This window comes from Oncorhynchus kisutch, unplaced genomic scaffold (assembly GCF_002021735.2).
Source record: "Oncorhynchus kisutch isolate 150728-3 unplaced genomic scaffold, Okis_V2 Okis03b-Okis08b_hom, whole genome shotgun sequence".
NCBI lineage: Eukaryota > Metazoa > Chordata > Actinopteri > Salmoniformes > Salmonidae > Oncorhynchus > Oncorhynchus kisutch.
Window position 1 is genome coordinate 13,314,503 of NW_022261980.1, and position 14,860 is coordinate 13,329,362.

The 14,860-nt window shown below is 45.7% G+C and overlaps 1 protein-coding gene across 4 annotated transcripts in view; it reads right to left on the bottom strand.

Moving 5' to 3' along the window:
* Positions 1-921: 921 nt before the first annotated feature.
* cdhr5a (cadherin-related family member 5a) overlaps positions 922-14,860 on the bottom strand; it is a 48,955-nt gene continuing 35,016 nt past the window's right edge. For 3 of the 4 annotated variants that reach the window (XM_031812810.1, XM_031812809.1, XM_031812811.1), the window contains 5 exons: positions 11,060-11,266; positions 10,644-10,757; positions 6,698-6,764; positions 5,680-5,840; positions 922-3,275 (listed from right to left, as the gene is read on the bottom strand). In XM_031812810.1, coding sequence (XP_031668670.1) covers positions 2,685-3,275; positions 5,680-5,840; positions 6,698-6,764; positions 10,644-10,757; positions 11,060-11,266 — 1,140 coding nt within the window. In that variant the 3' untranslated portion in view covers positions 922-2,684. Of the gene's footprint in view, positions 3,276-5,665; positions 5,841-6,697; positions 6,765-10,643; positions 10,758-11,059; positions 11,267-14,860 lie in introns of all 4 variants that reach the window. The other variant, XM_031812812.1, reaches the window with a different exon arrangement.

The following is a 14,860-nucleotide window of genomic DNA, read 5'->3' on the forward strand; positions in this document are numbered from 1 at the left end:
GAGTAGGGGTACTCTACTCCTGTTTCAGAAGATCAGCTCACACTAATGTCAAAGGTCAGGATAGATATTGTAATTTATCAGCGTAGTAACAAAAACCCCACCGAGCGACCCATGTGACCCCCCCCCCCCCCCCCCCCCCCCCCCCCAAACTGGTCTTGTTAATGGAGACTTTTCTTCTGTTTTAAAAGCTAATTTCCTGCCATTCTACACATTTTGACATGCCTTGTGTTCATATGATACCTGAGTGACTCAACAAAATTAATGGGCGGGGGGGGGGGGGCACTGGGGTTGAGGCCTCTGGTCATGTGATCTAGATGGGTAAGTTAGGCTAACCAGCTATCTAGATAACATGACAAGTAGTTGATCAACTGGACATTTCAGACCGGTTATAAACAGCTCCATAAGATCTGTCTGAATGCCATAACAAGAGGGAAGAAACTGCTCAAGCACAACCACATTTTTAAATTGAACGTTGTACATTTTCCCACATGAGGCTCTTCAATCAAACGTTTATTATTTTATCAAATATCTCTTAATAACCAGGGTTTGGGGTCCAGTCAATTCATAGAGTAAACGAAATTAGGAATGTTCCCCTTTTTTAAAATGCATTGAAGAGAATTGGAATGTCTGTGTACTTCCTGAATTGACCACAAGCCTGCTTAGTAACTCATAAATAGTATAAAATGTCAGAATTTGTATCCACATATTTTACATGTTGTAATAAGGTTATTACATTTCATACTTGTTTATTTGTTCATTTTCTAACAACATCAATAAAAACACACACGTCCTCCATTTGTTTAGTATTTAGTATTCATGTTCTCCATCCAAACTTTTTTTCTGTGGTAAAAAAAAAAAAAAAAAGTCCACATTTTAAATAGGATTTGTTTTTTTCCCTCATTAGTAATACTCATAAAATCTTTCCCAAGGACTTGATGGATTCGCTCTCAGAACGATCATTAAAAGATACCAAGTTAAAAAGAAATTGTATCCAACTTGATCCCCTTCTTGTGGTACTTCATGGAAATTGTCTTTTATATATTGAATAAATCACAATATATTTAAAGGAATAGCTCTCCATATATTGAAAGGAATAGCTCCCCATATATTGAAAGGAATGTCTCACCATATATTGAAAGGAATGTCTCCCCATATATTGAAAGGAATAGCTCCCCATATATTGAAAGGAATAGCTCCCCATATATTGAAAGGAATGTCTCACCATATATTGAAAGGGATAGCTCCCCACATATTGAAAGGAATATCTCCCCATATATTGAAAGGAATAGCTCCCCATATATTGAAAGGAATAGCTCCCCATATATTGAAAGGAATCTCTCACCATATTGCGATGGAAGCCACATGATGTAGACACACACTTATCCAAAAAGGGTAATTCCCTCCAATCTGTGTGAACTAATGTCCATGTTCCAGAATCCCACTCTGGATGTCCATAGTATAATAGTCAGGTTTTCCCATGATGATGGAAACTCCATTTCTCTTACGGCCGGGGTATGTTCTTCAGAGTGGGCAGTTCGTACTGTACATCTTCAGACACCTTCCTGTTTTACTCTGTTTTCTTCTGTTTTGTGCCTTTAACCTAGATACCCTCTCCCTATAGAATATAACCCAGATATCATCTCCCTATTGAATATAACCCAGATATCATCTCCCTGTAGAATATAACCCAGATATCCTCTCCTTATAGAATATAACCTAGATATCCTCTCCCTATTGAATATAACCCAGATATCATCTCCCTATAGAATATAACCCAGATATCCTCTCCCTATAGAATATAACCCAGATATCCTCTCCCTATTGAATATAACCCAGATATCCTCTCCCTATTGAATATAACCCAGATATCCTCTCCCTATAGACTATAACCCAGATATCCTCTCCCTATAGAATATAACCCAGATATCCTCTCCCTATAGAATATAACCCAGATATCCTCTCCTTATAGAATATAACCCAGATATCATCTCCCTGTAGAATATAACCCAGATATCCTCTCCTTATAGAATATAACCTAGATATCCTTTCCCTATTGAATATAACCCAGATATCATCTCCTTATAGAATATAACCCAGATATCCTCTCCCTATAGAATATAACCCAGATATCCTCTCCCTATTGAATATAACCCAGATATCCTCTCCCTATTGAATATAACCCAGATATCCTCTCCCTATTGAATATAACCCAGATATCCTCTCCCTATTGAATATAACCCAGATATCCTCTCCCTATTGAATATAACCCAGATATCCTCTCCCTATAGAATATAACCCAGATATCCTCTCCCTATAGAATATAACCCAGATATCCTCTCCCTATAGAATATAACCCAGATATCATATCCCTATTGGATATAACCCAGATATCATCTCCCTATAGAATATAACCCAGATATCCTCTCCCTATAGAATATAACCCAGATATCCTCTCCCTATAGAATATAACCCAGATATCATATCCCTATTGGATATAACCCAGATATCATCTCCCTATAGAATATAACCCAGATATCATATCCCTATAGACTATAACCCAGATATCCTCTCCCTATAGAATATAACCCAGATATCCTCTCCCTATAGACTATAACCCAGATATACTCTCCCTATAGAATATAACCTAGCTATCATCTCCCTATTGAATTCACCCAGATATCCTCTCAACCCTCCTTCTCTTTTTCCTCTTTAGCAGCTGAATCAGACTCTCCACGGCTCTCCTGGTCCCCATGCCCACCATCGATCTCTGTCTGACTAGACATGCTCCTGTCTCCCTCCTCCACCTCCTCCATGTCCAACACCTCCTCCTCAGTCTCCTCCTCCTGACCCAGAGTATCCGGGATGATCTCCACCTCGATCCCAGACGCATCCTCGTTCTCCTTAAACCACACTGACTTCCCTCCTTCCTTCCTCCCCCCCTTGGCGAGGATGGACCTCACCCCGTCCTTGTCTCCTCCTTCTCCTCTCCCACCCCCCATAGCAGGGCTGCAGGCCGGGCCGGGCTTGGCGTTGTGGTTGGCGTACAGGCCGCAGAAGCCACAGTGGCGGTCGCTCCGGCGTCGCTCCAGGGGGATGGCTCTGCCTCTGTCCCCAGGGACAGTAGCACCTCGGCCCCTCTTGTCTACCGGCTCTGGGCGTCTGGGTCTGCAGCGCAGGGCATCACCCTCGGTACCCTGGTAGCCATCGTTGGTGTACTGCAGGGTGTCCTTGGGTCTCCCTTGGGGCCTTGTCATCTTCAGACATGGAGCCAGACACTACAGACAGGATAGAAGACAGGACAGCAACCATGTTAAATGTGTCAAGTACAAGGATCACAGGATACGAGATGCATGTGTTGTGTGTATATCATTTGGTTGAATAAATAGTAACTAAATAAATAATACAAGTAGATAAATAGTCATAAATAATAGCAATAAAGTTGTCCTACGAGTTAAAAACTGAAGCACTAGAGAGAGGAGTAGAGAGAGAGAGAGAGAGAGGAGTAGAGAGAGAGAGAGAGAGAGAGAGAGGAGTAGAGAGAGAGAGAGGAGTAGAGAGAGGAGTAGAGAGAGAGAGGAGTAGAGAGAGTGAGAGAGAGAGAGAGAGGAGTAGAGAGAGAGAGGAGTAGAGAGAGAGAGGAGTAGAGAGAGAGAGAGAGAGAGGAGTAGAGAGAGAGAGGAGTAGAGAGAGAGAGAGAGGAGTAGAGAGAGAGAGAGAGAGAGGAGTAGAGAGAGGAGTAGAGAGAGAGAGAGAGAGAGAGGAGTAGAGAGAGAGGAGTAGAGAGAGAGAGAGAGAGAGAGGAGTAGAGAGAGAGAGAGAGAGAGAGGAGTAGAGAGAGAGAGGTAGAGAGAGAGGAGTAGAGAGAGAGAGAGAGAGAGGAGTAGAGAGAGAGAGGAGTAGAGAGAGAGGAGTAGAGAGAGAGAGAGGAGTAGAGAGAGAGAGAGGAGAGAGAGGAGTAGAGAGAGAGAGGATTAGAGAGAGAGGAGTAGAGAGAGAGAGAGAGAGAGGAGTAGAGAGAGAGAGAGAGAGGAGTAGAGAGAGAGAGAGAGAGGAGTAGAGAGAGAGAGGAGAGAGAGAGAGTAGAGAGAGAGAGAGAGAGAGAGAGAGAGAGAGAGAGAGAGGAGTAGAGAGAGAGAGAGGAGTAGAGAGAGAGAGGAGAAGATAGAGTAGAGAGAGAGGGAGTAGAGAGAGAGAGGAGTAGAGAGAGAGAGAGAGAGAGAGAGAGAGAGGAGTAGAGAGAGAGAGGAGTAGAGAGAGAGAGGAGTAGGGAGAGGAGTAGAGAGAGGAGTAGAGAGAGAGAGAGAGAGAGGAGTAGAGAGAGAGAGAAAGAGTAGAGAGAGAGAGAGAGAGGGAGTAGAGAGAGAGAGAGAGAGAGGAGTAGAGACAGAGAGAGAGGAGTAGAGAGAGAGAGAGGAGTAGAGAGAGAGAGAGAAGGAGTAGAGAGAGAGAGAGAGGAGTAGAGAGAGAGAGAGAGAGAGAGAGGAGTAGAGAGAGGAGTAGAGAGAGAGAGGAGTAGAGAGAGAGAGAAAGCTGTCATTTACACACAAGTTAATGAACCATTGATCTCTAGGCATAGTTCAATGTCACAGATGCTTCTGCCTTCCCATAGCGTTAGGTTCATTTATTCTGCTTAACACACAGAGCCCTTCTGTGAAGCACTACTCATAAATATTCAGTGAAGCTGTTCAATTCAATCAGGATAAATGCCTTGTTCACAGGCCTTCTAATCAGCGTCTAATCCTATCCAGGGTTATTCAACCAGCCATCACTACTCCATCCAACAGCCCCGGCTAGCCTGCTAACCTGATCCCAGATCTAATCCTATCCAGGGTTATTCAACCAGCCATCACTACTCCATCCAACAGCCCTGGATAGCCTGCTAACCTGATCCCAGATCTGTTTGTTAAGTCCTGCCAAGGTGTTGACAAGACAACACAAACAGTTCTGACACTAGGTAACCTTCCTGTTAGGGCTAAGGCTGTCTCAAAAACACTCGCAGGACAGGACTTTCACTAAGTGTCATGCTGCGGAACCTCCTCAATACCAGCATTCCACTGGGAGAAACCCACATGAAGGGCCTTCCTACTGGTGATTACTAGTGGGGGAAACTCATCTATCATCTCTGACTCCTCCCACATACTGACCTCTGATGTCACATTCCACTGGGAGAAACCCACATGAAGGACCTTCCTACTGGTGTTTACTAGTGGGGGAAACTCATCTATCGTCTCTGACTCCTCCCACATACTGACCTCTGATGTCACATTCCACTGGGAGAAACCCACATGAAGGACCTTCCTACTGGTGATTACTAGTGGGGGAAACTCATCTATCATCTCTGACTCCTCCCACATACTGACCTCTGATGTCACATACAAAAGGAAATGACCTCATAACAATTTTGGCAGTTAAATACAACAATAAAACATTATTCATGAAAATAAATAATCTATTAATATGTTTTTTTGAACACTGTAATTAGTTGTGTCTGAAAGCTGTGCTGTTAGTGTATGGTTGACGCTGCTTGTTTGCCATTAGCCAATCAGCATGCTGAACGTGTTTACAGCACATCAACTCATACAACTCGTTGATCCCAGGCTACAAGTAGTATTATCGGAGTTTCCCACTTGTCATGAACGCAGCATCAGTTCTGAGCTGAACTCACAGAATGGTGCTGACCTCAGTTATCTTATCCAGGTTGGCGCCTCCTTTCTTCAGGCGGGAGATCAGGAAACCAATCACGATGAAGCAGAGAACCAAGATGGCTGCCATGATCAATCCCAGAAGAGCCATGTCCCCCGCCCGGTACCCTGCCCCCGAGGGCAAAGGAACCGCCACAGCTGTAGAGGGTCAGAGGTCAGGGAAAATAATAGTCAAGGCAACCAGTCAAGATATCAATCAATCGAGTTATCAACCAACCAATCAATATATTAATCAATCAAGTTATCAACCAACCAATCAATATATTAATCAATGAATCAAGTTATCAACCAACCAACCAATCAATCGAGTTATCAACCAACCAATCAATATATTAATCAATCAAGTTATCAACCAACCAATCAATATATTAATCAATGAATCAAGTTATCAACCAACCAACCAATCAATATATTAATCAATGAATCAAGTTATCAACCAACCAACCAATCAATATATTAATCAATCAAGTTATCAACCAACCAATCAATTTATTAATCAATCAATCCAGCCGTTACAGCAGACAATGGCCTTTGAGATGTACCTAAACTCTATTCCACTTCACTTCTACCTTGAACCCCACCAATAATACAGGCTTTGATATGGAGAGTACAGATCCTACTGTTGGTAGGAGTAGATCATCACCATAGTATATTAATACAGGCTTTGATATGGAGAGTACAGATCCTACTGTTGGTAGGAGTAGATCATCACCATAGTATATTAATACAGGCTTTAATATGGAGAGTACAGATCCTACTGTTGGTAGGGGTAGATCATCACCATAGTATATTAATACAGGCTTTAATATGGAGAGTACAGATCCTACTGTTGGTAGGAGTAGATCATCACCATAGTATATTAATACAGGCTTTAATATGGAGAGTACAGATCCTACTGTTGGTAGGAGTAGATCATCTGAACAATCAGTCATCAAGGGCTCATTTCCCTTTGCTGTGAGTTAACCTTCCCTTGTGGTGCTGTGTGAAAGTCTTACCTGGTATAACCAGGACAGAGAGGGCCGCTGTACCAAACTCCCCTGTAGACAGGTCCATAGCACGAATCTACACACACATCACAAGGAAAAATACAATATTATAATTTCTCTGAATGTCTCTGTAACCCCCCAGCATTAACCAAAACATTCGTCAAATCAATTATAGTAATCTAGTAAAAGGCAGGTAACCACTCAGCTGCAGAGCGAAGGACTCTGCCTTCACAACCCTCTTCAGAAGAACAATGAGATAGGTAACCACTCAGCTGCAGAGCGAAGGACTCTGCCTTCACAACCCTCTTCAGAAGAACAATGAGATAGGTAACCACTCAGCTGCAGAGCGAAGGACTCTGCCTTCACAACCCTCTTCAGAAGAACAATGAGATAGGTAACCACTCAGCTGCAGAGCGAAGGACTCTGCCTTCACAACCCTCTTCAGAAGAACAATGAGGCAGGTAACCACTCAGCTGCAGAGCGAAGGACTCTGCCTTCACAACCCTCTTCAGAAGAACAATGAGGCAGGTAACCACTCAGCTGCAGAGCGAAGGACTCTGTCTTCACAACCCTCTTCAGAAGAACAATGAGGCAGGTAACCACTCAGCTGCAGAGCGAAGGACTCTGTCTTCACAACCCTCTTCAGAAGAACAATGAGACAGGTAACCACTCAGCTGCAGAGCGAAGGACTCTGTCTTCACAACCCTCTTCAGAAGAACAATGAGGCAGGTAACCACTCAGCTGCAGAGCGAAGGACTCTGCCTTCACAACCCTCTTCAGAAGAACAATGAGGCAGGTAACCACTCAGCTGCAGAGCGAAGGACTCTGCCTTCACAACCCTCTTCAGAAGAACAATGAGGCAGGTAACCACTCAGCTGCAGAGCGAAGGACTCTGCCTTCACAACCCTCTTCAGAAGAACAATGAGGCAGGTAACCACTCAACTGCAGAGCGAAGGACTCTGCCTTCACAACCCTCTTCAGAAGAACAATGAGATAGGTAACCACTCAGCTGCAGAGCGAAGGACTCTGCCTTCACAACCCTCTTCAGAAGAACAATGAGATAGGTAACCACTCACCTGGAGAGCGAAGGACTCTGCCTTCACAACCCTCTTCAGAAGAACAATGAGGCAGGGAACCACTCACCTGCAGAGCGAAGGACTCTGCCTTCACAACCATCTTCAGAAGAACAATGAGGCAGGGAACCACTCACCTGCAGAGCGAAGGACTCTGCCTTCACAACCCTCTTCAGAAGAACAATGAGGCAGGTAACCACTCAGCTGGAGAGCGAAGGACTCTGCCTTCACAACCCTCTTCAGAAGAACAATGAGGCAGGTAACCACTCACCTGGAGAGCGAAGGACTCTGCCTTCACAACCCTCTTCAGAAGAACAATGAGATAGGTAACCACTCAGCTGCAGAGCGAAGGACTCTGCCTTCACAACCCTCTTCAGAAGAACAATGAGATAGGTAACCACTCAGCTGCAGAGCGAAGGACTCTGCCTTCACAACCCTCTTCAGAAGAACAATGAGATAGGTAACCACTCAGCTGCAGAGCGAAGGACTCTGCCTTCACAACCCTCTTCAGAAGAACAATGAGATAGGTAACCACTCAGCTGCAGAGCGAAGGACTCTGCCTTCACAACCCTCTTCAGAAGAACAATGAGATAGGTAACCACTCAGCTGCAGAGCGAAGGACTCTGCCTTCACAACCCTCTTCAGAAGAACAATGAGATAGGTAACCACTCAGCTGCAGAGCGAAGGACTCTGCCTTCACAACCCTCTTCAGAAGAACAATGAGGCAGGTAACCACTCACCTGCAGAGCGAAGGACTCTGCCTTCACAACCCTCTTCAGAAGAACAATGAGGCAGGGAACCACTCACCTGCAGAGCGAAGGACTCTGCCTTCACAACCCTCTTCAGAACAACAATGAGACAGGTAACCACTCACCTGCAGAGCGCAGGACTCTGCCTTCACAACCCTCTCCAGAAGAACAATGAGACAGGTAACCACTCACCTGCAGAGCGCAGGACTCTGCCTTCACAACCCTCTCCAGAAGAACAATGAGACAGGTAACCACTCACCTGCAGAGCGCAGGACTCTGCCTTCACAACCCTCTCCAGAAGAACAATGAGACAGGTAACCACTCACCTGCAGAGCGAAGGACTCTGCCTTCACAACCCTCTTCAGAAGAACAATGAGGCAGGTAACCACTCACCTGCAGAGCGAAGGACTCTGTCTTCACAACCCTCTCCAGAAGAACAATGAGACAGGTAACCACTCACCTGGAGAGCGAAGGACTCTGCCTTCACAACCCTCTTCAGAAGAACAATGAGGCAGGGAACCACTCACCTGCAGAGCGAAGGACTCTGCCTTCACAACCATCTTCAGAAGAACAATGAGGCAGGGAACCACTCACCTGCAGAGCGAAGGACTCTGCCTTCACAACCCTCTTCAGAAGAACAATGAGGCAGGTAACCACTCAGCTGGAGAGCGAAGGACTCTGCCTTCACAACCCTCTTCAGAAGAACAATGAGGCAGGTAACCACTCACCTGGAGAGCGAAGGACTCTGCCTTCACAACCCTCTTCAGAAGAACAATGAGATAGGTAACCACTCAGCTGCAGAGCGAAGGACTCTGCCTTCACAACCCTCTTCAGAAGAACAATGAGATAGGTAACCACTCAGCTGCAGAGCGAAGGACTCTGCCTTCACAACCCTCTTCAGAAGAACAATGAGATAGGTAACCACTCAGCTGCAGAGCGAAGGACTCTGCCTTCACAACCCTCTTCAGAAGAACAATGAGATAGGTAACCACTCAGCTGCAGAGCGAAGGACTCTGCCTTCACAACCCTCTTCAGAAGAACAATGAGATAGGTAACCACTCAGCTGCAGAGCGAAGGACTCTGCCTTCACAACCCTCTTCAGAAGAACAATGAGATAGGTAACCACTCAGCTGCAGAGCGAAGGACTCTGCCTTCACAACCCTCTTCAGAAGAACAATGAGGCAGGTAACCACTCACCTGCAGAGCGAAGGACTCTGCCTTCACAACCCTCTTCAGAAGAACAATGAGGCAGGGAACCACTCACCTGCAGAGCGAAGGACTCTGCCTTCACAACCCTCTTCAGAACAACAATGAGACAGGTAACCACTCACCTGCAGAGCGCAGGACTCTGCCTTCACAACCCTCTCCAGAAGAACAATGAGACAGGTAACCACTCACCTGCAGAGCGCAGGACTCTGCCTTCACAACCCTCTCCAGAAGAACAATGAGACAGGTAACCACTCACCTGCAGAGCGCAGGACTCTGCCTTCACAACCCTCTCCAGAAGAACAATGAGACAGGTAACCACTCACCTGCAGAGCGAAGGACTCTGCCTTCACAACCCTCTTCAGAAGAACAATGAGGCAGGTAACCACTCACCTGCAGAGCGAAGGACTCTGTCTTCACAACCCTCTCCAGAAGAACAATGAGACAGGTAACCACTCACCTGCAGAGCGAAGGACTCTGCCTTCACAACCCTCTTCAGAAGAACAATGAGGCAGGTAACCACTCACCTGCAGAGCGAAGGACTCTGTCTTCACAATCCTCTTCAGAAGAACAATGAGGCAGGTAACCACTCACCTGCAGAGCGAAGGACTCCATCTTCACAACCCTCTTCAGAAGAACAATGAGACAGGTAACCACTCACTTGCAGAGCGAAGGACTCCATCTTCACAACCCTCTTCAGAAGAACAATGAGGCAGGTAACCACTCACCTGCAGAGCGAAGGACTCTGTCTTCACAACCCTCTTCAGAAGAACAATGAGGCAGGTAACCACTCACCTGGAGAGCGAAGGACTGTCTTCACAATCCTCTTGAGAAGAACAATGAGACAGGTAACCACTCACCTGCAGAGCGAAGGACTCTGCCTTCACAACCCTCTTCAGAAGAACAATGAGGCAGGTAACCACTCACCTGCAGAGCGAAGGACTCTGTCTTCACAATCCTCTTCAGAAGAACAAACCCTTCGTTTGTCACGTTGACATAACTGCTGTACTGCACCTCATATCTCATGTCTGGGTTTACACCCTAAAACACACACACACATAAACACCCACACACACACACATAAACACCCACACACAAACAAGCTGATTAAAGTTGTGTGCCAGTGTTTCAAATCCCACACAGAACAGAAGCATAGCTACCCAGAATTGCAGGTAATTGTGTCATTTCTAGGACTTTCACAGTGCCAGACGAGTGTGTCTCTACTGTATATGAGACATGACATTACATTTAGATGTCCCATGAACAAACACAGACTGAGATTGTAAGACAAGTGTCTGCTAAAAGGATTCAAATGTTAAATGTTGATCTCTTTTGACTCTTACGGTGGCAAAGTCCTCGTCTCTGGCCCTGACCCTGAAGGGTCTGTTGGAGGTTCTGTCTCGTAGGATCATGGTCTCTGGGACTGAGTTACTGTAGATGTAACCTTCATAGCGCTCCTTCTCAAACCGCGGAGGGTTCCTGCTCTTCCTCAGCACCTCGATGGTGACCTGAGTCACCGCAAACTGGTCCCTGTTGGTAACCTGGGAGGCCTGGGAGAGATTGGAGAGATGGAGAGATGGGAGAGATTGGAGAGATGGAGAGATGGAGAGATGGGAGAGATGGGAGAGATTGGAGAGACGGAGAAATTGGAGAGATGGGAGAGATGGGAGAGATTGGAGAGAGGGAGAGATGGGAGAGATGGGAGAGATGGGAGAGATTGGAGAGAGGGAGAGATGGGAGAGATGGGAGAGATTGGAGAGAGGGAGAGATGGGAGAGAGTGAGAGATGGAGAGATGGAAGAGATGATGAGATGGAGAGATGGAGAGATTGGAGAGATGGAGAGATGGAGAGATGGGAGCGAGGGAGAGATGGAGAGATGGAGAGATGGAAGAGATGGTGAGATGGGAGAGATGGAAGAGATTGGACAGATGGAGAGATGGGAGAGATTGGAGAGATGGAAGAGATGGGAGAGATGGAAGAGATGGAAGAGATTGGAGAGAGGGAGAGATTGGACAGATGGAGAGATGGAAGAGATGGGAGAGATGGGAGAGATGGAGAGGTGGGAGAGAGGGAGAGATGGGAAAGATGGAAGAGATTGGAGAGATGAGAGAGATGGAGAGATGGGAGAGAGTATTGTCCATCTCCAGTCCCCGAGGGCCTAGTGTCTGCAGGTTATCACTCCGCCCCCTTGTGATTAAGGTCATTGATTGGTTAGGAACTCCTGTTGTGGAAATTCTAACCAAGTGAGAAAGACTTTGTTAATTCTTCAAACAGTTTACCTTTATTGAATAAGATTTTTTAATTTTTAATTTTACCTTTATTTAATAAGATTTTTAAATTTTTAATTTTACCTTTATTTAAAAATTATTTTTTTATTTACTAATAATTTTTTATTTAACCTTTATTTAACTAGGCAAGTCAGTTATGAACAAATTCTTATTTTCAATGACGGCCTAGGAACAGTGGGTTAACTGCCTGTTCAGGGGCAGAACGACAGATTTGTTACCTAGTCAGCTCGGGGGTTTGAACTTGCAACCTTCCGGTTACTAGCCCAACGCTCTAACCACTAGGCTACCCTGCCGCCCCAATTGCAATAATGTAGCTGGTCGATCCCAACACTCTGAAGTGTGCTGCCGAGATACAAGGAGATACTAGGAACAGTGGGTTAACTGCCTTGTTCAGGGGCAGAACAACAGATTTTTACCTTGTCAGCTCAGGGATTCAATCTAGCAACCTTTTGGTTACTGGTCCAACGATCTAACCACTAGTCTACCTGCTGCCCACAAAACTTGCTCTAGTTCCTGAGTATCATCATTATCATCAAAATGTCATTTGGTTATGCATATACGTAGGCCAAATAGATGAGGATCAGATTCCCTCTCAGGATCAGAGGGTTCCTCCTCTCCATTCAGCAGGGACATGATGAGAAGAACCTGGTCTTAGGGGCCATACCCTGCGTTCTATACAATTGGAACAGTCTTCACAACAAACGCTATCTGGCTGGGGGGAGGACTGTTCCAATCATATAGAAAGCAGGGTTTGGCCCCTAAGACCGTAAATGGTCACCGTGTCTAAACACATATGGGACACAATTTGAGGGATTTTAAATGATATTAACACTAACCAATCAGATCAGTAACCAATCAGATCAATAGGACTGTAGATGTTTTCAAAGTGAGGAGAAAAAGACAGGGAATGTTGATATTTTTGAATGGAAACAAAACAAACCTATAGTTCTTCTCATCAGCCATAGAGACATCTCCTTCCTGGTACCTCACAGTACAGAAACACCAGCTCCTTCTATGTAACGCAGGCTATAGGTTCTATCGCCGAGCCATCATGAATCAAACTGCCAGCCCCGAGCCATCATAAATCAAACTGCCAGCCCCGAGCCATCATAAATCAAACTGCCAGCCCCGAGCCATCATAAATCAAATTGCCAGCCCCGAGCCATCATACATCAAACTGCCAGCCCCGAGCCATCATAAATCAAACTGCCAGCGTCAAGCCATTATAAATCATACTGCCAGCCCCGAGCCATCATAAATCAAACTGCCAGCGTCGAGCCATCATAAATCAAACTGCCAGCCCCGAGCCATCATAAATCATACTGCCAGCGTCGAGCCATTATAAATCAAACTGCCAGCCCCGAGCCATCATAAATCAAACTGCCAGCGTCGAGCCATTATAAATCATACTGCCAGTGCCGAGCCATCATAAATCAAACTGCCAGCGCCAAGCCATCATAAATCAAACTGCCAGCGCCAAGCCCCAGAGGCCCAGCTCAGTCCAAACTGCCAGCGCCAAGCCCCAGAGGCCCAGCTCAGTCCAAACTGCCAGCGCCAAGCCCCAGAGGCCCAACTCAGTCCAAACTGCCAGCGCCAAGCCCCAGAGGCCCAACTCAGTCCAAACTGCCAACGCCAAGCCCCAAAGGCCCAGCTCAGTCCAAACTGCCAGCGCCAAGCCCCAGAGGCCCAGCTCAGTCCAAACTGCCAGCGCCAAGCCCCAAAGGCCCAGCTCAGTCCAAACTGCCAGCGCCAAGCCCCAGAGGCCCAACTCAGTCCAAACTGCCAGCGCCAAGCCCCAGAGGCCCAACTCAGTCCACACAGACACAGAAGAGAGAGTACTGAGAAACCTTATTCCATGAATAAACAGTATTAAAACATAATCTTGTAATTTTCTACCAAACTCCCCTAACCCGGGTTGACTAGTATAATCATACAGGCTTTAATATGGAGAGTACAGATCCTACTGTTGGTAGGAGTAGATCATCACCATAGTATATTAATACAGGCGTTAATATGGAGAGTACAGATCCTACTGTTGGTAGGAGTAGATCATCACCATAGTATATTAATACAGGCTTTAATATGGAGAGTACAGATCCTACTGTTGGTAGGAGTAGATCATCACCATAGTATATTAATACAGGCTTTAATATGGAGAGTACAGATCCTACTGTTGGTAGGAGTAGATCATCACCATAGTATATTAATACAGGCTTTAATATGGAGAGTACAGATCCTACTGTTGGTAGGAGTAGATCATCACCATAGTATATTAATACAGGCTTTAATATGGAGAGTACAGATCCTACTGTTGGTAGGAGTAGATCATCACCATAGTATATTAATACAGGCTTTAATATGGAGAGTACAGATCCTACTGTTGGTAGGAGTAGATCATCACCATAGTATATTAATACAGGCTTTAATATGGAGAGTACAGATCCTACTGTTGGTAGGAGTAGATCATCACCATAGTATATTGACCCAGTTGACGAGGTCGTAATTGGACATTTGTTTTAACTCCCACCTTGTGATTAAGGTAATTAAGTCTAGTAGAGGGGTGTGGTCTATCTAGTAGAGGGGTGTGGTCTATCTAGTAGAGGGGTGTGGTCTATCTAGTAGAGAGAGGGGTGTGGTCTATCTAGTAGAGGGGTGTGGTCTATCTAGTAGAGGGGTGTGGTCTATCTAGTAGAGGGGTGTGGTCTATCTAGTAGAGGGAGGTGGTCTATCTAGTAGAGGGAGGTGGTCTACCTAGTAGAGGGAGGTGGTCTATCTAGTAGAGAGAGGGAGGTAGTCTATCTAGTAGAGGGAGGTGGTCTATCTAGTAGAGAGAGGGAGGTAGTCTATCTAGTAGAG